The following is a 25410-nucleotide window of genomic DNA, read 5'->3' as shown; positions in this document are numbered from 1 at the left end:
CAGATGCTTAGTATTCAATTAATTTAGACATTCTTTTTTTTTCTTTTAAAAATATTTAAACTCTTTATACACCACATACTACTACATTAATTTGTATTGCTTAAATTAATTAGATTGATTTATACTGCTTAAATATTAAAAAGGTATGTGATATTTCATAACAAAATTCATAAACATATTAATTTAAATAAAATTTTGATTTACATTTATGATTTTACATGCAATTCTATTGAAGCAAAAGCCATTTTTTTTTCTTTCTCATAAAAACATTTCAACATTTAATCCAATATCTTAAGGTACTTTTTAATTATAAACATACAAATGAACATTTTGGGAAATATATGACAAAAAAAGTTTTATTTTAAAGATGTTTTAAAGCATGAACATTATCCGAGAAATCTTGTAGCATATCCAAAAATATATTATAAAATTCCCTGAAAACAAAGTGAGATCATAACTATGCAATCTACCCCAATGAGCACCATATCATGCTATAAAAAATTCTTATGAAAGAACATCTGATCAAATATACACTGTAAATTTATTTAATAATAGACAAATAGTAAAAGATGCATGCAGTATTAAGCAATGAAAAATCCAGCATATCATTAAAATGTTATAAGATATTAATTATTAAGTTAAACGTCATTAATTCACATCAACAAAAAGTTTGCCATTCAAATTTTTGAAATATGAATGCCAAAACAGGCTTATCATTGTAGCCCCTGATTTGAGGTCTACAAAAATAAACATGATTTAGCTAGTTAATTTGGCCTTGAACTACTACTTTGTTTTGTTTTTTTAATTCAATCTATTAATGCTTGACAGTCTGAATCTGATTTAAATCCAGGTGGTTGTTCATATAAATTGGTTTATTCAAGTATCCATTTAAATATGCAGTTTTTACATCAAAAATCTTATTTTGTAGTTTTCGTAAACATCGTAATTTTCTTATTCATAGATCTTTCAACTAATTTCCAGACTTCATGAGCCTCCATTGAACTTAGTTCTTCTATCATTTCATACATCATACTACATAATCTTTTTTCGGTTGATCTTTACAATATGGTAACTGGTAGTTTGGCGACATTTTGGAGGCGATAAAGGTTACTACCTGGGACTTTGGTAATAATGTGAGCAGTACTCAGTTCCGATTACGCATTATTTTGCGTGAGGGAAATGAGAGATCATGGGATATGTCATGTGATATTAATGGACGGTTGCGGTATGAATTCGTTGGTGACGTTTATAATATAATAGATGATTTAGAGGTAAAAGTTTTTGGATATTTTATTTATTTTATATGTGGAAATGTTCATATTTGAAAAGGGTATATACTTTTTCGCGATCAGGTAATTTCATATATGTTCTTTTTACCGGGTTTAAAGATTCAGAAAATTGTCATGTATTTTCATGAAATTTTTCTAATTTATGATAAAAAAGCAGTGTACATGGATATAGTGAAGAGTGTGCGCAATGCCATTTTTGTGTAATTCTGGGATGTTTTTTTAAGTAAAAATAAGTCGACGTGTACATAGTTTATGTGTATGAGTTATTTTGAAAAACGCGTAAGGAGTATGGTATTGTGCACTTTTTCCCAATTTTGCAGTGAATATTTGTCATGATTAAGCAGTTTTGTTAGATAAAATTTCTAGCATAAGCATAAAATCATGCGAGCTAGCGTATATCTTGTGATTGCATACGTAAATCAAGTGACCTAACGTGAATAAAGCGGGCGATCCACGAAAGCATCCCTTCCCTCATGTAGCGGACTTGCCCGCTAGTGATATATAAAACTGTCCTTCTCTAGCTACATCCCTGAAAGTAAGCATTCATTCAAATATTTAACAAATAGTTTTGATTATATTTTATGCATCATGCAGACTATATTTCCAGCTCTTTCATTTAAGTGCAATTTATTTCCAATGTATGAACCTGAATACTGTACAAGCTTAGTCACTTATTCGTAATTTAATTCAGTTTTTATATAAAAGTTAAAATTTACCAGGCAATTGCTTAAAAAAATAGTTTAATAGATGTTGCTGTAATTTAACACTTTTGATTTTAATATTTTCAGAAATTTGCTAAATCAAGTTTATCTTCGTGTGACCTTGCATCAAAGGCACCGATAATAAATTTGTTTTGGCATTTAGTGCTAAAATTTTTAAAGAAAAACTTATTATTGATGTAAAAGAAGGAACAAATTGTATTTATCTTGGTAATATGTCTTATGATATGCTTATTTATGGTGTCATGATATTGCAGTAACTTAACGGGCATTTCATATAACTTGTTTCTTAAGTTGCATAACCTGTTTTCATAACAGTTTGTTATCAAATATATATAAAAGGTAAATTTCTAATGAAATATTCTTCATTTCACAGCAGTGTTATTTACCGTGATATAACGTGTGTTCACATTTATTATACGGTTATGATCATTATTCATTATAGAGCTTTATATAATTGTTATATACATTTAATTTATATCATTATGTTTTACATGATTTTGCTTTTAGAATATATCACAATATATATTTCAAGTTGCTAATAGAACTACAGTGGCTCCCAAAGTGTTCGTATACTTAATGATTTTCATTGAAATAGGGCTCTATCCATTAATTAAAAGTAAACTTTCTGAATGAGACTTTAATAATAAGATCTATAATCTATTTGTAACAAAATTATATAAAATATTTTTTAAATGTAGTGAAACTTTATTTTTAAGAAATTAATAATAAAAAAATGACAAACATTTTATCTCAAAAAAATGAAGATCTTCATTCTAAGAACTTAGATGGAGGCTATATCCCTTAAGAGAGGGATGCCTTTGTGGAGGACTTTATAAGGGAAACTGGCTCGTATACAAGTTACACATGGGGAAAACCACGAAAACACCCATGCAGCCAGCCCGTTCGCAGGATTCGAACCTTGGACCGAATTACCAGTGTTCAGCGGCGTTACCGCTCGGCCGCTGGTGGTCTTCGCGGGCGGTAATTATGTGAATTAGGATGCTATCCTACCGCTCACCCGATGGCAAAAATATAGAAAAGGCAAAGTCAAAGGTTAAATTCATTAATTCTAATCAGAATGCACTAGCAAATTAAAGCACTGTGGTTTTACATAATTTCTGATTAAGCTATTGAAATCGTACAAACTGAAATAATTCTTGCATTTAAACTTGTATTCCAAATTAAGATTTAACTTGAAATTAATGTAGATAATTACTGAGAGAATTGAATTTTTATAGGGTACTTTACGTGAAATGAGATCACTTGGGGTCATGTGATGTGAACCGGCGAATCAGGATGTTTTACCATGAAAGCATAGTAAATTCTTAAATTAATGTCTTTTGGAAAATTTATTGGCTTTTTTACAAAATTATAAATGACATTTAAATGTTTATACCTTTAAAATAAAAAATTCTTAGAACTAACATTTGTCTATATTTTTTATGTGTATACTGTGTGTTGTCGCTAATAAAGTCTGCTTGGCGAGATTTGCGCTGGCGAAACGGAAATGTACCAAAATTTGCATTCTATGAAATTGTACTTTTTAAATGATAAAATTTTAAAATCTACAATCTGAATATTAGAATATGGTTGGAAAATTACCATAAAATTTCTTGTTTCTACCAAAACGCTTTTAATATTCTGCGATGGAATGGGATAGTTCTTATGAAAATTATATTATGGTACTGGAAATGGCTTCTTGTTTGCTTAAGAATTATAACCAGATAGTGAAGCTCTTATAAAAAATTTTATCTGATTAAAATAATTTATGCCTTTTTTTATAATGAAATGGCTGTTGTATATAATGATTGTAGTTGTTTAAGAGGTATGTTATATTTTCCCATAAAACCATTATGGCATACTAAAATTCATTTGATAAGTTTAATTTATTTTTGGCTGTTGGGTATTATATTTCTATGCAAATACATTATGGTATACTGATGATTATCGTCAAACTCCTAATATTTTTACTCTACTTTCGACCATTTTTGGCTAACAAAAACTGATAACAATGTACATTAGCCCCAATAATAGATAAGCATGATATCAAAACATACTCATAAATTCTCGGAGGTTTCATATAACACTGAGAAATCCTTAATAAACCACTTTTATCTGTTGATTATCTAACCAAATAAATAGCATCTGTTCCTCCCAAATTTCCACAAATAATTTTTCAAGGTATTTTTATATGCTATATCTCTATAGTTTCTGTTGATCATGTAACTTAAAAAGAAATATCTGTTACAATAATTTTTGAAAGGACAATATTTCCATCAATCTTCTTGACTGACAACAAAATATGTAGATAATGTGTGGAGTTATTATAGCATAGGGAAAAACATGACACCAATTTTACAACAAATCTGGGCTAATCTTTGGAATATGGTAACAGGTAGTTTCGCGACATTTTGGTAAGGTGATAAAGGTTACTAGTTAGGACTTTAGCAGTGTACATGGATACAGTCAAGAGTGTGCGCAATGCCATTTTTGTGCAATTCTGGAATGTTTTTTAAGTGAAAATAGGTCGACGTGTACATGGATGATACCGTGTATATGCAATTCGTAAAAACGCGGCAAGCAGTGGGCTATTCTGACCTTTGTCCCAATTTCGCACCTAATCTTCGTCATGATTAAGCACTTTTGTTCCATAAAAGTTCTAGCATAAGCGTAATTCGGCTAGCAGATTGTTGGAAAAAAATGTTGGAAATGTTGAGTAAAAAAAAAAAAAATGCCTTTACTTCGTGAATACAAAACGGCGTCCGAACAAAAACTAGCAGGTTGCTGTAGCAGGGTTGGTCGCCAAATTTTAGCCAAAAAATCGCCAAGTTACCATAATCCAAAGATTAACCCAAATCTGAAATTTTGTTTTGTGAGTCTTTGGTTAAACTAAATGCTATAATTTATTTAGGATGAAATAATTCTTTGGCATAATGTAATTCACATCATCTATGTTGCTACAATTCTGTTTCAATACAAGACCATCATATCAGTGTAAGATTTCCTATGTGGAGACTTGGTTTCTAATCTTTGTGTAATATAATACAGAGAAGCTCGTACTGTGAATTCGTAAGTATAATTTATTGTTCTATTAGATTGGAATGGACTCGGTGTTTTCATATAGAATGTTTCATATTCAAAGTGTTAGTTCGGTGTTTCATATTCAAAGATGTTGAAGTTCATACAATGTAATTAATTAATAGATAGACTTATCACACAGACCTTTTTAATAGACTTATTCTTGAATTTTTAGCTCAGATATAAAGTTATTAATTACAAACAGCATTAGAAAAGCAAAACGGATTAAAAGAACATTTCCATTATTTTTAAAATTGATATATTTAAATGCTTTTGTTCATATAAAAACAAGAATAAACACATTTCTAAATAATAAGATTATTAAGAAAATTTGGAACATTTATAAAGGTTTGCAAGGACAACATGATCGATTTTGTTATAAATCACATGGTTTTGACATGTTTTGAGTATGCTCCTGCCAGATTGGTAGAAGCCTGGTGATCCTGTTATGAACAAATCTTAACAGATAAAGATATAACATGTGAATATAGAATCTAAAGAAAAGGTAAGGTTAGATTAGGCTATTTGAATATGGCTAAGCACATTGGTTATCAGCCTGAAGGACTTTATAGGGAAAACTGGTTCGTATTCACAAAACACATGCAAAAAAATAAAAACTGCACAGCCAGCTTGTTCACCAGGATTTGAGCTGAGATTAAACTACCAGTATTGAGTTGTTTAAACCACTTGTAGGACAAAACTAAATAAAATGCTTGTAATATCATGTAATCAAAAGTTATCTGCATGTTATATGCCAGGATTGCTTTCTCATACTTAATCTGCTTTTTTTTTTTTTTTTTTGAAATGTTTGGTCATGGTATTATTCATTGCATGTATTTTCTATAATACATACAGAATATTAATAGTTCTATAACAAGTATCTTTTTTTTTTCATTTTTAAGTGCTTTGCTTGTTGATATTCTCAAAATTGCATTTGATGATTAGTGCTATCATGTGTATAATAAATACAATAGATGCATATAATAGATCAATATATTTTAGTATACATATAATGATTCAATATCATTTTTATGGGAAAAAAAGACACTTTTGACTGCACAGATTTTCTAGAAATCCCAAGTAAAACACATATGAAATCATTTGTTTACAATCAGTGAACGTTAAAATCAGCTACCTGTCACAATACAATAAAACAGCGACACAATTTCCTACAACAGCCAGCAGTTCCTCCTTTACATGAACAAGAATTTTTTTTTTTTTAAATTTTTATTTTTCCTTTTTGAACAGTGAAATGTCCTTCGATTTCATGCGATCAGGACGCTATAGAACTTATCCTTAAATAGAAAGCCAAAACTTGTACATTGGATTTCAAGTAAAATTCCGTGCATTACCAAATGATCAGCTTTTTAAAATGCTCTCTGCTTCAGTATTACAGCGAGAATTTACGCCTCCTTGAACAAAATCAAACATTTCAGAAGAGCTAAGTAACTCCATTTTTGAATGTACGAAGTCAGATCACAAATCAAAATACCGAGTTTTATCCGCCATACTAATGTGTGAAAGCGCCATCTATAGGTGAATTGAATCGCGGATAACGGACGGCATAAGCTAGGCTAAAATTATCTAATTATTTATTTCAGTTAATGTTGCAGATTGCATTGTTCTTTAATCTTCTAATTGGATCCGGCTCATTATTTTTTGCAGACAGTTAGAGCAATTTTATAAAAAGTAAGCTTGAACTTTCGATTATGTCAAAAAAAGTTTACGATTCTGGAGCTGCGAAAGGATATACAAAGCGAAAGCATGTTTTGATGTCTATCAAACAAAAAGTGGAATTGCTGCAAAAAATGGATAAAGGCATGAAGAAAGTGACAAAGAGGTTAGTGAAAACAAAAACAAAAACAAAAAAAAAATTTAGATTGACAAGTTAGTCGGTATTCTCGGCACAGCAATTATAAGACTTGAACAAAGGAACTTTGGGTCATCTTTAGATTATGGTAACTTGGCGATTTTTTGGCGAAAATTTGGCGACCAACTCTCCTACAGCAACCCTCTATTTTTTTTTTCCCCGCCGCCATTTTGTCTTCACGAAGTAAAGACATGTTTCTTTTCTTTTTATCTCCAGAACACTTCTTCCAACAATCTATTAGCCGAATTACACTTATGCTAGAAATTTTATCTAACAAAACTGCTTAATCATGACAAATATTCACTGCAAAATTGGGAAAAAGTGCACAATACCATACTCCTTACGCGTTTTTCAAAATAACACATACACATAAACCATGTACACGTCGACTTATTTTTACTTAAAAAAACATCCCAGAATTACACAAAAATGGCATTGCGCACACTCTTCACTATATCCATGTACACTGCTTTTTTCTCATAAATTAGAAAAATTTCACGAAAATACATGACAATTTTCTGAATCTTTAAACCCGGTAAAAAGAACATATGTGAAATTACCTGATCGCGAAAAAGTATATACCCATTCCAAATATGAACATTTCTACGTATAAAATAAATAAAATATCCAAAAACTTTTACCTCTAAATCATCTATTATATTATAAACATCACCAACGAATTCATACCGCAAGCATTACAAATACTTAGTGTCAACTATTTAAATTATTTCCATGCACGTTTACTTCAACTAAAACGTATACCAAATTCCTACAAACATAAAATTCACAAAATAACTATCATTTAATTAAAATATCACTAAACCATGTACGCGTCGACTTATTTTTACTTAAAAAAAAAATCTCAGAATTGTACAAAAATGGCATTGCGCACACTCTTCACTATATCCATGTACACTGCTTTTTTCTCATAAATTAGAAAAATTTCACGAAAATGCATGACAATTTTCTGAATCTTTAAACCCGGTAAAAAGAACATATATGAAATTACCTGATCGGGATAAAGTATATACCCTTTCCAAATATGAACATTTCCACATATAAAATAAATAAAATATCCAAAAACTTTTACCTCTACATCATCTATTATATTATAAATGTCACCAACGAATTCATACCGCAAACATTACAAATACTTAGTGTCAAATATTTAAATTATTTCCATGCACGTTTACTTCAACTAAAACGTATACCAAATTCCTACAAACATAAAATTCACAAAATAACTATCATTTAATTAAAATAAAATTAAATTCAAAAACACTACTTGAAATATAAATAAGCACATACATTAAATTAATAAAAATTAGCTTACAATTCTAATTACTTTAAACTAAATCATTGCTAATAACAATTTTCCCAATAATACCAAATTACTTTACTTCCACCTTACATTTACATGCATAAAAATAATATCCTCAAATAATTAAAAATTCTAACTTACATAATCTTCTTCAGAATCTTGCTTACATGGTGGATACACTTTTATTATGTATTCAATACAATTATTGAACGATTTTTTCTGCGAATTTTTCCTCCGCTAAATAAAAAGCAAAATTATCACAATGCCTCGGAATGGCGCTTTTTATAGCACTCCACGTGCCCTCTATTGTATTGGTATGTGCACCTGTTTCCGGATCTTTAAAATAATATTTGTGGTTCACAGCAAGATGTTTAAAACCTTCATCTTTCAAACATTCATACGATTTTTCACCTTGGACAGCGCCATACAATCCCAAAATTATTCAACCCTACTTCACACAACACACAATGAAGCTTAATACAAAATAATATACAGCCACACATATTTTTCCAAATTCCCCCCTTTTCCGATTAAAGAACCGTAATTCGTCCATTAATATCACATGACATATCCCATGATCTCTCATTTCCCTCACACAAAATAATGCGTAATCGGAACTGAGTACTGCTCACATTATTACCCGAAGTTCCAGGTAGTAACCTTTATCGCCTCCGAAATGTCGCCAAACTACCAGTTACCATATTCTAAAGATCAGCCGAACTTTGTTACTGAACAAGAAATTATGCCTGTTTATAGAACTAAAGAGAAAGTATTAACACATGAAACGAAACAACTTACATTGAAAGAAATGTTTAAAAAGTAAACAAATAAATATTAAGCTTTTGTAAATTTTGATACCCTTTAGATCAGGGATGTCAAACTCACTTGGGTCAAACAAACAAGGTTTAACTTAAAATTTCAAAAAAAAGTCACTTTCTTCATGCCTTTATCCATTTTTTTAAGTTAAACCGAAAAAAAAAAAAAAAAAAAATTCATAGAAACGTAGATTTATTTCGAACAATACAATAATAAACATATATATATAATTTATATAGAATAGAACAAGAAAAATTTAATGTTTATGTCCAGATACTTGACATCTCTTCTCTGCTATTATCTTTCCTATTTCGGGAGAAATTTTGTTTGCAGTGATAACTTTCAACGCTGACCCAAGGTGAGCATCATTAATACGGTTTCTAATAGGAGACTTATTACCTTTCATGACTGAAAATAACTGCTCGCACTGATAAGTGCTACCAAACATGGAAATAATTTCATATGCGAATTTTCGAGTATTTTCAAACCTGGCTCGTAAATATTTGTAAAATTCAGGCACGCCCACTTCAATGAATTTTGCTTTCAAATTTGAGTTGCATTGAATCTCGATCACCTCCATTTGCATATGGCTGGGTACTGAGTCAATACTTATTGAGAAAATCGAAGAAAACAAAAAAAAAAAAAAAAAAAAAAAAAAATTGTCTTCGAGGGAACTAAAATCATTAAACCTCGTTTCAAATTCAGTTGTTAAATTTGCAATTTTTTCTGAGTATTTTTGATACGAACAAGTATCATCTAAACTTGATTTGTTCATGCTGCACGTCGGGAAGTGCATCAAATCTTCATTTTTAAGTTGTTTTTCCCAAAGAACTAGTTGACATTTGAATGCTTTAATTATGTCAAACATGTTCGTAATGATATGATCTTTTCCTTGTAACGATAATTTTAAATCGATTAAGTGTTTGGTTATATCATCCAAGAAAGATAAATCTTGTATCCATATTGGATCGTAAAACAAACTTACGTCTTGATTTTTCGCTTTTAAAAACTGACATATTTCTTCTTTCAAATCGCAGAATTGTTTGAGAATCTTGGAGCAAGATATCCAGCGTACCTCGGTATAGTAGGACAAACCTGAATATTCACTATCTAACTCACTTCAGAAAGCAGTGAATTGACGCTGATTTAAACCTCGAGATCTTATAAAATTTATAACTTTTTTTATATATGACAAAACATTCTCCATATTTATTACTTTCGTGCATAGAACTTCTTGATGTATAATACAATGGATATGATGAATGTTTGAACCGTGAATTTCACTAAGTTTTTTCTTAGTAATGCTACGAAGCCCTTGTTTTTCCCGGTCATTGATGGAGCGCCATCTGTAGCTACAGAATTTAATTTTGCCAAAGGTAGATTGTATTTCTGCAGAAGTCCAAAAACACAAGTAAATATATCTTCTCCTGTGGTAGTACCACGCATCTGTACGGCAACATGAAGCAAATCAAATCTAATTACAATTCTAAATAAAAAAAAAAGTAAATAAATAAATAACTATGAAATCCGTAACAATATGAATTAAGTAATAATTATTAATAAAGCAAAGTGCATGCACATGCATGCACAAATATATCGTACAAAACTATGATTGGAAAACTGAGACCATGAGTCTCAGTTTTCCAATGATTGGAACTTAATTTAGTTAGAAGTTTTTAGTTAATTTAATTAGAAGTTATGATTGGAAACTGAGACATTTGGCTATCGGGGGATGCGTACAAGTTCTGAGTGCACGTGTCCCCCAAAAGCCGAAGGTAGCTGAACACAAGCTACTCACACGCATTTGTAATTTAAGTAGTGTGTGTGTCAGCTCGCTATGAGTAATCTAACAACACTGAATAAATTATCATTAATTACTTAGCAGTAAACATTTAATTTTTTTCTTCGTCGACATGTTATTTTATTATTATTTGCCGATATATTGGCCGGGCCGCAAAAATATTTGTTGCGGGCCGCGAGTTTGACATCCTTGCTTTAGATCATAATTGCTCTTTATTTCATAAATTACTGTTTTATATTTTTAATTTTATCATTTCTGCATGCCATCTTACCAGATTTAAATTGATGATCTATAATCCGGAAAAAACCCTAATCCAGAATCACGAAGTCTTTAAAGACCAGATTAAAGACTTTGTGCTGTATAATGTAAATAAACCAGAAGAAAATAAAAAATATTTTCACATTACCATCCAAGGACAATGGTGATACTTTTTAATATTATTATTCAATTTTTTCTGTTTTGCATTATAATCAAAGGTACTATTCGGTTTCGAGGGCCGTAAAAAATTGCCAAACTATTGTCGATGATAATGCTGCCAAAAATAATTGCAGCAACCCTAATAACTGTGGCAAGAAAAGAAGTATAATAGTAAATAACTATCTAACATTGATGTTTTAATTTAGATGAAAGGCTAATTTCATATAATACTTTTTAATTATTATAATTTATATGAAAAAGGCTAAACATGACTGAATGGAAGCATAAGAGCAATCGTGTTAAATTAAGAATTTACTTTATTCTCGTTAGCATCCTCTGACAATATATGAAATTAAAGTTAATTTAGATCATAATATATATTAAATAATAATATTAAATTGTATTAATAACAAATTAGCACGCGCGCCCAAAGTTACGGTTACTAGTTACGGTTGCAGTGAACGATGAACTCGGATCGTTAAGTTAATAATTTTGGTAAAATTTATTAAGAAGTTCTGTAAGTTTTTGTAAATAGAATTATTGAAATTAGAACTGCTATTTACTGCCAATAAACAAATATAAAAACAAATATGAAATAAACAAATATAAAATGTTTGTTATGCAGTATAATTTTTCTTATATTCCTACTCTTATATTTAGTCACAATCTACATTTGATTATATTTAAGGTCTTGTTTTTACAGTTCAGAATGTATAATTAATAATACTGCTTTCTAATTTGATTAAAATAAAATACAGTAAATTATTTCAAACAGAATGGTATAGGTTATTTCGCTGCAAACAATTATACTAAATATACTTATTTATGTACATTTGAAAATTTAGCGCCGAGCAGTTATTAATCATCCATGATGCTCTTCTGTCTGCCTATTTACAATTCTAAATTACATTTTTGGTAAGAAAAATTAAATTCAAGACTAAAAAACTTTTTTTTAATGAAAATGTAACTTTTTTAAAAGCTTCATTTATTAGCTAGAATGGTTCCAGTTTACTTATCAGTATTATCACAGTGCATCAAATATTATTACTGGCTTATCAAACATTAGTAACAGTATAAATAGAGTTTTGGCCCGATTGAATAAACGTAAAAAGACCAGCTAAGAAAAACTGTAGTCGCATAATAGGGTTTTAAAAACGATGTTTCAAATTTCAGCTAATTTTCTGTAATGCATCCCCGTCATTAACGCCACATGGATTGCCAAATATTTATAAAGGCACCTTCAATTTCGTAGCTTAATAGTAGCCACTTTTGCAGTTATTCCAGCAAGCCCTACATCAGAAACAACAGCCATTTAATGCACATTGGTCTTAAGTGTCTTTCCAATGCTGGATTTAAGTATCAGCTACACATATAAGCTACTATTACATATAGCTTAGTGCCCCCACTTTCTTCGCCCCCCCCTAAAATTAAGATATAGTATAACAGACTTACAAAGGACTCCATATTTCAAACAGCCTAGGGCCTTATCAAGTCTAAATCTAGCTCTGTGTCTTCCTCAGAAAGGAATTCGTGCTAAATAATTCATGTGAGTACAGGAGCTTCGACAGAGGTTCATCATGCCCCAACCCATTGCTTTACAAAATTTCACTTAATACTCACATGCATGAATGACGTAATGGGCTGGAGCCACTCGGGTTGGAATCATAAACAGTGGCTCAGAGTCATGGGATTATCTTCAGAAATCATGTGAAATCTCGCCTACAAAAATCTTACTCTCCCATCTTGGGTAGTAGTAGGTATAGGCTCAGTAAACAGTCATCCACTTACATATTAAATGGCGAAGCGGTGTTAAGCAACATGGGACTGAGTAGCAGTGAGTTCATCTGGATCCACAGTCTGCGCTGAGATCTCGAAGACCTTTTTATAAGAAAGGAGGAAAATTGACCTTACATAAGTGCATCCTTATATAAGTTCAATTTTTGTTTTCATTACTGACTAATTAATTAAGCAAAGGATCAAATAAATCTTCGGCACCTTATGCAAATTCACTTTACTGGACTTTATCATCTATAAATACAGCTTCGAAATTCTAGATCACAAGGGCTCTGTTAAAAGAATCAAGCAAGCTAACTAGATATCTAGTTTGCCTTGAATCAAGATGGTTTGATAAGGAGTACATCATAACAGGGCCGTTCCTAGGCCATTAGATGCCCGAGTACTTTCGAGATTGCCGCCCCCCCAAATTTAAAACAAAATGCTCAATGATTAATAAAATTTATATTTCATATTCACTAAGTACTTACATATGACAAATTGTATAACAAGTACTGACATATGAGAAGTATTTACAATGAATTTGAAATATTTAGTTATCGCGAAAGTCCGGCCGCCCCTGATTTTCGAAGCCCGCTTACTTTTACGCTCTCCACCCTCACTAGGAACGGCCCTGCATCATAAAGATACTTGCACACCTGTGCAAATCGTGGTTGTTTGATAATCCTTGTTACCTAAAGAAACCTTGTTAGAAATGCGCCTGCCTTGAAGACGAACGTCCCTGATGAGTATCATTTACTAACTTCAGAAAAGCACTCTTCATAAAAGTGCATCCTTATGTAAGTTCAATTTTTGTCTTCATTACTGACTAACAGTGGAGTAGCTAGGGTGGGGCAAGGGAGGACATCTATCCCCGGGCGCAGAATTCAGGGGGTGCGAAATTGATGTTACAAAATTTTAGAATGAAATGTTTTCCGTTCTTGACACAGAGAAAGGGCCCAAAATCTTCAGTTGTCCCCGGGCGCCGAAAACCCTAGCTACGCCTCTGCTGACTAATTAATTAAGCAAAGGATCAAATAAATCTTCGGCACCTTTATGCAAATTCATTTCACTGGACTTTGTATAAATGTACCCTTTGAGAAATGTGTGACAAGCGTTTCCGTAGAAAGATCTTGTTTTTCACAAAAGTGCCGAAAATTAATTCCATCCCCTGCATCATTAATTAATTCATCTGCAATGCCAATGAAAACCCCATTCGCATAAAAACCATTCGCATATTAAATTTTAACTTATCTCTTTACATTTTATATAATTTTAATTATTTAATTACTTTAATCTTTAATTATTTCAATAAATAATAATTATCTAATAATTTACAATTAAATTATAATTAATTAATTATATAATAATTATTGATTAAATAACAATTTATAATTAATTTGATAATAATTAACTCTTTAATTTTAAAATTATTAATGAGTTTAATAGTCATTTTATTTATTTATTTACTCTTGTTCCTCTTTGCTGACAATCTTCCATAGGACTCCGGTACTTCTAATCTTAGAAATTAAGCCCTGAATTAAAGTCACGGTTAATAAAACTTAGCTGAATATTAAATACATGTATCAAATTTATTGAGAATAAAATTGAAGCTAACAGAATAATAATAATAAATTAAAAAATTTATCTACATGCATACAATTTTATGTTAAATATACAGAAAATTTTCATACGAGAATACAAGAATAAAGAATTGTTTTATTAAAGAATCTGGAAATAACTATAGCTTTTTCTTTGAAATTCAATAACTTTTAAAATTATAGTGATATTTATAAAAACATAACCAAAATAATTTGATTAAACATTCCTTTTACATATTAGGTCAACTAATATAACTCATGAAATGTTTCTGGTATAGAAAAAAGGATCCTTCTAAAAAATTTTTCTTTACATATATATAACTATAAATGTATCAGTTCATATTTTCTATAATTATGTTTTATGAAAATATTCTTAAACTATTGAAAAGAATGAAATTTCCTTCGTTTTCAAATGATTATGAGATGGATTTTAATGTAATGCTGACAAAGAAGACATTTTTAACATTAAAACGGAAAAATCTAAAATAGCTAAAACTTACACACCTTGGGTAAAAATTTGCGAGGGAAAAATTATAAATATTAATGAAAATAAAATTTTCATAGCACATAATTTTAGCATTTTAGTAAAAAATTATAAAAATTGCATCATTATACTTTACATACAGCCACTTTACTGAGATATTTATTTCAATATTAAATATATAAATTTCATGTTTCATTTCCTATTTATCTATTTTACTATCTTCTAATTTAACGTATTTTGTTTCAAATCTCAGATAATGCATTAATTCCAGATTCAGCAGCAATTACTTTCACAAAACATATATGAAATTAACAAGATGCTATTAATTTTGCATGAAGGCTTTCCATATAAAACTAACTTCTCAGATTTTCTACATTTATATAGTTCTATATAAAAGAGCATCCATTTTGGAACCTAATATGACCAATATGAAGTAATAATACATAAGTTATAATTTTAATAGTCACAGCATACTGAGATATTACATTTGGCCACAGCCTGCATACCCAGTAATGCAATTATTACCATAGTCTTCATATCCAAATCATTTTGCTTATCATATGATAAGCTTGCTTTAAATTGATTTCATTAAAGGGTCCAATAGAATACCTCCCATAGCTTTTCAGTTTATTGGCATCTAACTTTATGGCACTGAGCACAGCAACTGGAAAATTGGTCACAAGATTTGTGGCTTAATTGTCTGATTTTCCGAGATTTAGGTATTAAGTTTTTATTTTGACTGACATTCCAAAGAGGAATGTCAGTCAAAATAAACTGGAACTGGGTTTGCTTGATGCAGCCACTTGCCCTGAAGATGGTTAGCTTGGCTGTTCACAGCTTAATGACACTAAAATGAAGCTTGCCGCAGGGTGGTGAATTTTACTGCATAACTAAGCAAATAGCTCCTTCACATTTACAAGTCTGCTGCTTCTGCACACCTAATCAGCTGGAAGGGATAAAAATTATAAACATAAATAATTACAAAATCAATTCACAATAAATTTTATATTTTAGTTAATTTATTTATTGAATAAAATAAATGTTAAAGTAATTAAAAAGCAGCACTGAATTAAAATATTAGTAATACTCATAGTGTAACAACACTGATACTGCAAATGATAAATTAAACGAGTATTGGGCAGAATCGTAGCTAGGGTTTTCAGCGCCCAGGGACAACTGAAGATTTCGTGCCCCCTACTGCTCGCCAAGGATGGAAAACATTTAATTCTAAAATGTCGCAACATCAGTTTGGCGCCCCTTGGATTCTGCACCAGGCGACAGATGCCCCCCTCTAGCTACGCCCATGGTATTGGGACTTTAAAGCATTAGAAATGAGTGAGTGTTGCATACAAAGGTTAGCATTTTGGATGCATAAATTCATGTCACACATAGAGAAAATTATGAAAACTTCCATGCAGCTAGTCTATTTGGCAGGATACAGAAGTAATAAACATGTTTAATAATGAAACAAAACTGAATAAAAATATTCATAATTAATGAGGGGAAATTTATAGTTTTGTTACTTTTTATTTCAGTTAATATTTCTATTGTGAAAACTATCTGACTTAATACACTGTTCACTTTCTCTTTGCCAGTATTAAACATTAATTCTGAATTATAATAAATTTTCTAGCTGCTCTGTTATTCATTCACAATGGTAATGGCTTGAGTTAATTTCTTCTGCGTTTATTTCATTTATAACCTCCCAAAGTTTTCAACTACATTTTATCCTATAGTTCCAATCTGAGGTAATGTGGTGCAAATATCCAGTGTTAAACTGTCATAATAATAGTACTATAGACAACTGAAGTTAACAAGCACATATTGTAAAGCTTCAATCATATGCAGAAGTGATTTATATGCAAGTATATCTATATCATTTGGCCAATTTGAATTCAACAAAATAATCTAATTTTCATAACTTTCTCAATTTTCAGTGTCTGCAGATAATCAAAACCATTATTAAAGAGGGACTACTGCACATTATTGTTAAGAAATATATCACATTTACATTCTTCAGCTTTATTAGTTTTTAACTTTAACAAATTAATATTTAAGTACTAAAGATTAAATATAACACAGTTATAGCTCTGAAGCTATGTGACAAATGCAACGAGTGAAAGCTCTGAAGTCAGATCCCAATTAGTCTGGGTCGTATTTATTTTGCATATAAAACAATACATGTGAATTCTAGTTAAATAGAACCAATGACTAAAAAGCACTTGTTTTAAAAAATACATAATAAAAAATGTAGTTTTCCTATTACGTATCGATACAAAATAGCATATTAAAGTAAATTCATAGCTGCCCGGATTGTATAGTGGTTAGGGAAGCCTGATTACAATACCGAGGGATCCGGGTTCGAATAACGGACAAGGCATGGACGTAAATTGTTTGTCCCTTCATAAGTGGCAAAGGTGGGATGCCTATTAGGTGCCTCCATAATAAAGAGACCACCATATCTGGCCTTGGGCGTGGCCAATGCAGGCATAGGCAAGCGCCCGCCATTGGAAAAAAAAAGTACATGTGCAAGAAATGAAGTTATTCTGATGCTAATGGTTTCATAAAATTAATCATTCTTTTCTGATAACTCAATTCATAATTATAATGTGGGGAAAAAAGGAGAAATATAGAATATCAAATCCCATTTACTTTCCTGAACCAAAGTATGAAAGTAACAGCACAATGTATAAAAATGTTGAACAACTGCATCGTCTGTTAACACAATTATAACTGAAGTACTGTTTTGAAGAAGAGTATGAAGTTTTAGCGCAATTAGCATATACTTTGATGCTTCTTATTTCATTAAAGCTAATTCTTATAGATAGGCATAGTAATGTTTTGTTCATCAGCATTTTATGAATTATTGACAATTTCAAAACAAGTATAAATATGCAAAATAAAATAAGGAGCTGTATGACTTCAAGCTCATATAAATTGGAATACCTTATGTTGGAGCATTGCTGAACTCATACTTAAAACAGAATAAAATGATAAATGATAAAAAACACTACTATATATGCACTGTATGCTACTTTCCTGTTAAAGCAGACAGAGTCTGGATATATTTAAAAGTTACAAGTTACAAATTTGGCGATTCAATCAGCTTATTTTGTTATGGTGTCTTTATTAAACAATAATGAAATGTCACCTATGGATATTCTAACATATTTTAAGAACATTAGGCTTAAATAAAAAGTTAAACTTTACCTTTCTGGATTTTGGAAAGCCTAACAGATTTCAGTTCACAAAAGTCCCATTTATTGCTATTACAAAGCTTTCATTTTCATCGAGCAAAAGCTTTCATTGAAGGGCAGTTCAACCTGAAAAAAGAAATTAAATCACCATTTAAAATTTCATGATCAGGGTAACAATATAAAGGTTTAGCACTCGGCTTATAAATAATCCTGCTCTTTCAGAAAAATTTAATTGCCATGACAATAGATTTAAGTTGGTAATTTATTTCAATAAAAAAATGTTATGCACTTTCCAGGAAAAACATGAGCACACATACAGTATTTACCATATAACATATTCCTCGAAGTATAGAACAATGGCTTCAAATCACATTAATTAGAAAGTTTGATTTCATTTCTACTTTAACCAGGTTGCCTTCATGGCCATATGACATACAATATATTCTTTAAAATAAAGACTAATGTAACAGATTCAAATAACAAATTTAAAAGTTTTGCCCCATAAGTGAAAACATAACTTTGTGAAATAAATCTTGCATCCAATTTAAAGCCATGAGAACTGATGTTTGAGAAATACTAAAGAAGGTTTATTTATATTTTTGATGCATTAGACATGAACCTGATTTAATCAAAAAAACTTTAATATGGGGGATAGGTTGGAATAGCTTTAACTTCTTTGATAAGCATGTTTAGAACAAAATGTTTTAATGACAAGTAAATTTCCATCATTTGCAAATCATTATATTATTAGAAAATACATTTTAACGAGATACTAACAACTATGACATTTTATGCATAAAAAGAGTAAAAATTAAGCCAGTTATCATTTGGCTTTGTGGTGTCATCGAAGCTTTGCTTCTTCTCCCAGCATAAATTCTTTGGTGGTACACTACTATACTGTCAACAATATTATTTTCATATTAGTTCCACAACAGTAAATTAACTTGTTCCAGTTCAGAGTTTGAATGCGTCTGAAATGTTTTGTGCACAGTTTGAATTTAAGAAAAATCTCTTTGCTTCAGACTTATATTTTCAGCATAATATTCTAATGATTTACTTTTTTTGAAATTGTATACTACAGCTATATCCATTTGACTTTGAAGGGAAGATTAATAATTTTTATCTTCTTATATCCTACTCATACATCTTTCTTTCTGAGTAGCTATGTGCAGAGTTAAAAAATGTATAGACATATAAAAATAATAAGGATAGCTTAATTATTTTTATTGAGAAAAATTAAACGTGCATAGCTATATATGTAAGAATACATAATTAAATTAGTCCAAATGATATTTAATGCATCTCCTTATCTATTTTAATATTTTCATTTAATATGTATTTAAATACACTAATCATTTTATCATTAGAATTCTAGTAAAAGTAAGAAAAAAGCTATAATAAATTAAATGCTGTTGTTGGTTTCATTTTAACTTTGCCCAGTTTGTCTTCATGGCCATGGCAATATGTATAACATATATAATACCTAAAAAAGCTGAACTTTTTGTTATGTTAATAATAATAATTTGCTGCATTGAAAAATTACATACTATAAGTAACTGTTCTCTTACCGTAATGTTCGAAAAATAAAAACAGAAAATTTCCCTTTTCCTCCTTCCAAACTTTATTTTTTAACTCCCAAAACCCCATAAACGTTTTGCGAAAATATGAACTAATAATGATTTGCGATTTTCAAACTTTATTTTCTCTTACCGTAATGTTCGAAAAGTAAACAGAAAATTTCCCTTTTCCTCCTTCAGGAAAATTCCGTGTGGGTTGCAACAATTATCAGGGTTACCATATTCTGGCGCACGTACGCTCACTTCCGATGTAAACAAATCCGAAATTTCGCCAAGCGCCGGTTATCTGAAAACTGCCGAAAAAATTTTAATTTAATATCTTCATAATTTTAGTATTTTTTACCATTTTACCCTTAAGACTAATTAAACTATAAAAGAGCATTTATGATTATAATTTTATTAAAAAATACAGTTTATTAAATCAACAGGTTGAAGAACAGCAAAGTTACTTCAATAAATTCCATGAAATAAAATTTTAAAGTAACATAGCAAATTTCTATGAGAGTCCTGCTTTACAAGCACATCTTATAGCTTCCAGAAAAAGGTTTTCCTTGAATTAGAAATTATAAAAATGGTGGCAAAGTGCCATATATCGCTAGTTTCTATTCCGTTCCGAATTTGCATTATTATGGGAACCATTTAAGACACTTTCATTTTTATGCCCGAGATGCTTATAATGATGATTTTTGCCAAGAAGAATGATACAGTTATAAGTGAAGATTTTTTTTTTTTAAAATTGTACACACATGTTCATGCTTATAAAGTGTGCAACTCTTGCAAATTAAAAATAAAGTTTCTTTCAACACTGCTTAAAGAACATAGAACAGTTTCTGGCTCTAGTGTAGAATTCGGTGCCCTCCGATTAGCAACAAATTTTCTTCAATTTTGGCGATGAAACTCAGTTTCTGTTTACCATGATTGTTTTAACTTTGATTGCTTTAGCATCCTGATTTTTGTAAATGAAAATAGATCAATGTGAACATGGACAAAGCTAAGGCAGTGCACAATGCCTAGTTTGTGCAATTCTCCAATATTCTCTTAAGTGAAAATAGAGCGATATGTACATGGACACCAGGTTTGTGCAATTCTTCGACTTCTTATTTTGGTTTTGTGTATGTTGCGACCATCTTAAAATTGTGCCTTCCTGGCACCGATCTTAGCATCAAAAAGGAATCGCAAAAAGAAAAAAAAAAAGGGGGGGGGGCAACCAATTCTAACTTCTATCTAGTTTCTGAATATATATGTACTATATTTTGAGTTTCTTACCTGCATAGAAATACCACAATACAGATTTATTTTTTCAAATGTCTTCTTAGGTACTTTACACACATGGAACTGCTCTACTTGATATGTTCAGGATTTGAAAGAATTTTATCTTACAAGACCTCATTTCCCTTTATCACTATAATATGTAATAACTGTATACTGCTTTAGAATGTTATACACTCGAGACATTTGATAATGCAGCTGGATAGTCATACTGAGAATATTTCCTCATAATAGATTTAATTAGATGAAAAATATGTAAAAAAATGGAACTGTCTAATTTGACTGCAGGTCTTTAGTATTTTAACACAAAAAAGAAATCACCTAATATATTATTTCATTACAGGTACAAGAAAGGCATTTCTATCATTAATTCAATAGCTTTGATTGTTAAACTCTGAAATATTTTCAGCACAAAGAAGATACAAGTTACAGTACACATATAGGGTGAAGCATTTAGTCCTGCTCCAGAATTGCATCTCAGAAGTATGTCAAATTGGTAACAATCGTATGTTCACTACAGTGCATTTAACTAGCTAACAGATGTAGCACTGAATATGAGTGATACGAAAATCTGTGAAAAGTTATATCAAGGGTCAAAAATTCAAATTTCCGAAAAGGTGGAAGAAACACAAAACACATCATGGCATATTCTGAACAAAACAACAATTCCAGCTTCTTCAATCAAGGTCGGTATAAGCAGTTTTAGACTCTTTAAGATAGGATAGATAAGCAAATGTAGCTTCAAGTCAGCATTAGTTAAAAATGCAATTGAGGTAAAAACTTGCATAAATATAGTTTTTTGCTTTTTAAAAAAAATAATTAGATTATGATTTATTAGTATCAAATGACAATTCAAAAAACCTCTCCACAGCATCAGCAACACCCAATTTACCTTCAAATCTAAAATTCTGCCACTGAATGGCTCTTATTAAGAAGAATTCTCCCATCAATTAATACTGACAACTGTTGTGATTCAAACTGACCTGACCGCAAAAAATCAGATTTCTTTGCTGTGTACACAAATCTTTACTACACTGATAAATAAAATTTTGATACTAATTTAACATCTCCTCAAAAGAGCTTCTTTTCTGCTTAGATAAACAAATATTTTTTTGAATTATTCTGCTGTCCAAATGAATTCTTACATACATGACAGATTTCTCTCTTCTGTCGATATGCATATCTTAATAATTCTTTATTAAAAATGAACTTATCCATACTTTATGCACAAGTCTTGTCTCCTGTGTGAATAAGTGTATGACTGTTTAAACTACTCTTCTGATTAAATGACATCTTACATACTTCACACACATGAGCATTCTCTCCTGTGTGAATATGTGCATGAGTGCATGGGTATAAATTACACTTCAGACCAAATGACTTCTTACATACTTTACATGAGGTGTCTCTTGTGTGTGACTAAGCATATGCTTGTTTAAAATATCCTTTTGTTTAAATGATTTCTTACATACTTCACACACATGAGGTTTCTCTCCTGTGTGAATAAGCATATGACTGCTTATATGAGACTTCTGACTAAAGGACTTTCTACATACTTCACACACATGAGGTTTCTCTCTGGTGTGACTAAGCAAATGCTTGTTTAAATAATTTTTTTGGTTAAATGATTTACATACTTCCCACACGAGGTTTCTCTCTGGTGTGACTAAGCATATGCTTCTTTAAATAATTTTTCTGTTTAAATGACTTCTTACATACTTCACACACATGAGGTTTCTCTCCTGTGTGAATAAGCATGTGTCTACTACATTTAGACTTCTCACTAAAAGATTTCTCACATACTTCACACACATGAGCTTTTTCTCCTGTATGAATAAGCATATGTGTGTTTAAAGAAGACTTCTGACTAAATGACTTCGTACATACTTCACAAAAATGAGGTTTCTTTCCAGTATGAATAAGCATATGGGTATTTAAAGCAGACTTCTGACTAAAGACTTCATACATACTTCACAAACATGAGGTTTCTCTTCTGTATGAATAAGCATATGGGTGTTTAAAGCAGACTTCTGACTAAATGACTTCGTACATACTTCACACACATGAGGTTTTTCTCCTGTATGAGTACGCATATGCGTGTTTAAATGGTCTTTCCGTTTAAACGACTTCTTACATACTTTACATGCATGAGGTTTCTCAACTGTGTGAATACGTGCATGAGCATTTAAATTAGCCTTCAGACTAAATGACTTCTTACATACTTCACAAACATGAGCTTTCTCTAATGTATGAATAAGCATATGGGTGTTTAAAGCAGACTTCCGACTAAATGACTTCTTACATACTTCACAAACATGAGGTTATCTCCTGTATGAATAAGCATATGGGTGTTTAAAGAAGACTTCTGACTAAATGACTTCGTACATACTTCACAAACATGAGGTTTCTCTCCTGTGTGAATAAGCATGTGTCTACTACATTTAGACTTCTCACTAAAAGATTTCTCACATACTTCACACACATGAGGTTTTTCTCCTGTGTGAGTATGCATATGCGTGTTTAAATGCTCTTTCTGTTTAAACAACTTCTTACATACTTTACATGCATGAGGTTTCTCAACTGTGTGAATACGTGCATGAGCATTGAAATTAGCCTTCAGAGTAAATGACTTCTTACATACTTCACACACATGACGCTTCTCTCCTGTGTGAATAAGCATATGGCTGTTTAAATTACCCTTCTGGCGAAATGTCTTCTTACATATTTCACATATATGAGGGTTCTCTCCTGCGTGAGTAAGCACATACATGTTTAAACTGAACTTTTGACTTAATGATTTCTTAAATACTTCACATACATGAGGTTCTTCTCCTGTGAGAATAAGCAGATGATTGTCTGAATTAGTCTTTTAACTAAATGTCTACATACCTCACATATAAGAGCTTTCTTTCCAATTTGAATTAATATATGCATCTTTTAAGTGGTTTTTCGACTAAAAGACATCATACAAATTTCATACATACGAGGCTTTTGTTCAGCATGGATATGTATGTGCTGTTTTAAATATTACCTCTTCAACATGATTTGTTACTTTGTTACAAACCCTGAACCTAGAACATGCTCCTCCTAAAACAGGCAATTTGCACTATATTGATAACTGTATTACATTCTTAATATAACTTGCTACGTATCTCGTGAATTTCATCCTCTGAAGGAATGTAAAACTGGCTGCTAAACAGAAATTTCGGTTAAAGTAGTTTTAAGTTGGTTTATTCTAGCATTTCATGCCTGATGTAAATACGCATTTTTCTTCATAAAAGGATAAACACAAATTATTTATGTGACGTATCTGGTGCTTGTTATTAGGACACCTTAAGAATGCCTTCATTCACAATAATGTTTAATTGAAAATTTATTTCTTATAGTTCACAAAAATAAGACTTCCTGCCCAATCACATAAACATGTTTAAACAGGAATTTGTAAAACTGTGTCACATATGGTATGTTACGACTACCTGAAATTTTTGTACAGTAGCTACCCAATGATTTATAGCTTAAAGAAGTTACATGATACGTTAGAAATTTAGTAACAACTCTTAAGCTTACACGGAAAAAAAGTAATCGGCTTTCAAGCTTTGAATACTAAACAGCATGAATTACAATTCAGCATTAAACTTTATTAAAGAGTAAACTTTAATTAAAGAGTCACATCATAGTTTTAAAACAGCCACTTTCATTAAAAAAAACTATAACTGCGGTAATTATTCAAATAATAAAATCAGTTTCAACGAAAACAAAACTTATCACGTCAGACAACAATTACAGCGGACTAACGTCTTAAAACTACAGCTGGAGCAAACCGCATGTATTCGTTACTGAGTAACGGGTACATCGGTTGACTCGAAGTACCGATTCGGTACTCACAAATTCATTTCGTTACTCGCATCTCTTCGTTACTCGCATCTGTCATACGATGCAGTTTGTTCGAGTACGAATGATGCGGTTTCTATGCGAATACGAATGATGCGGTTGCTGTTCGAATATGAATGATACGGTTGTGTCACAATGCACTCATATTTTTCATAGATAATTTTGAATTTTTTTGGGCATAGGGCAAACTCTTGTTTACATTATGTGTTTTAGTTGAAATACTATTTAGTTGTTGATATTTAAGAAAATGAGCAATTTTGATAGCGTAAAGCGTTATTTTGTATTTGCTTTTTACTATTGCTAT

General features: G+C 30.8%; 1 protein-coding gene across 2 annotated transcripts; it reads right to left on the bottom strand.

Annotated features, from left to right (window-relative positions):
- Positions 1-15712: 15712 nt before the first annotated feature.
- Positions 15713-24776, bottom strand: LOC146997898 (uncharacterized). 2 transcript variants are annotated; one of them, XM_085812528.1, is made up of 4 exons: positions 23579-24776; positions 20080-23417; positions 18383-18495; positions 15713-16118 (listed from the first exon to the last, which is right to left on the bottom strand). In XM_085812528.1, the coding sequence occupies exons 1-2, from the start codon at positions 23983-23985 to the stop codon at positions 23150-23152; spliced, it is 675 nt and encodes a 224-aa protein (XP_085668654.1). In that variant the 5' UTR covers positions 23986-24776; the 3' UTR covers positions 15713-16118; positions 18383-18495; positions 20080-23149. The 2 variants fall into 2 exon arrangements, 1 of the variants encoding a protein (XP_085668654.1); XR_015040123.1 differs by lacking the exon at positions 23579-24776 and having other exon boundaries at positions 21213-23123.
- Positions 24777-25410: the final 634 nt, after the last annotated feature.

Source organism: Stegodyphus dumicola, chromosome 3 (genome assembly GCF_044657685.1).
Source record: "Stegodyphus dumicola isolate Sdum_Otavi_A_Nest chromosome 3, ASM4465768v1".
NCBI lineage: Eukaryota > Metazoa > Arthropoda > Arachnida > Araneae > Eresidae > Stegodyphus > Stegodyphus dumicola.
This window is presented reverse-complemented; position numbering and strand designations above follow the sequence as displayed.

Coding starts and splice junctions, on each gene's coding strand:
- LOC146997898 (XM_085812528.1), bottom strand. CDS start 23,985: ATGTATGTGCTTACTCACGCAGGAGAGAACCCTCATATATGTGAAATA. Junction 23,418..23,578: donor ACGAAGTCATTTAGTCAGAA/GTCTTCTTTAAA, acceptor GAAGTCATTTAG/TCTGAAGGCTAATTTAAATG.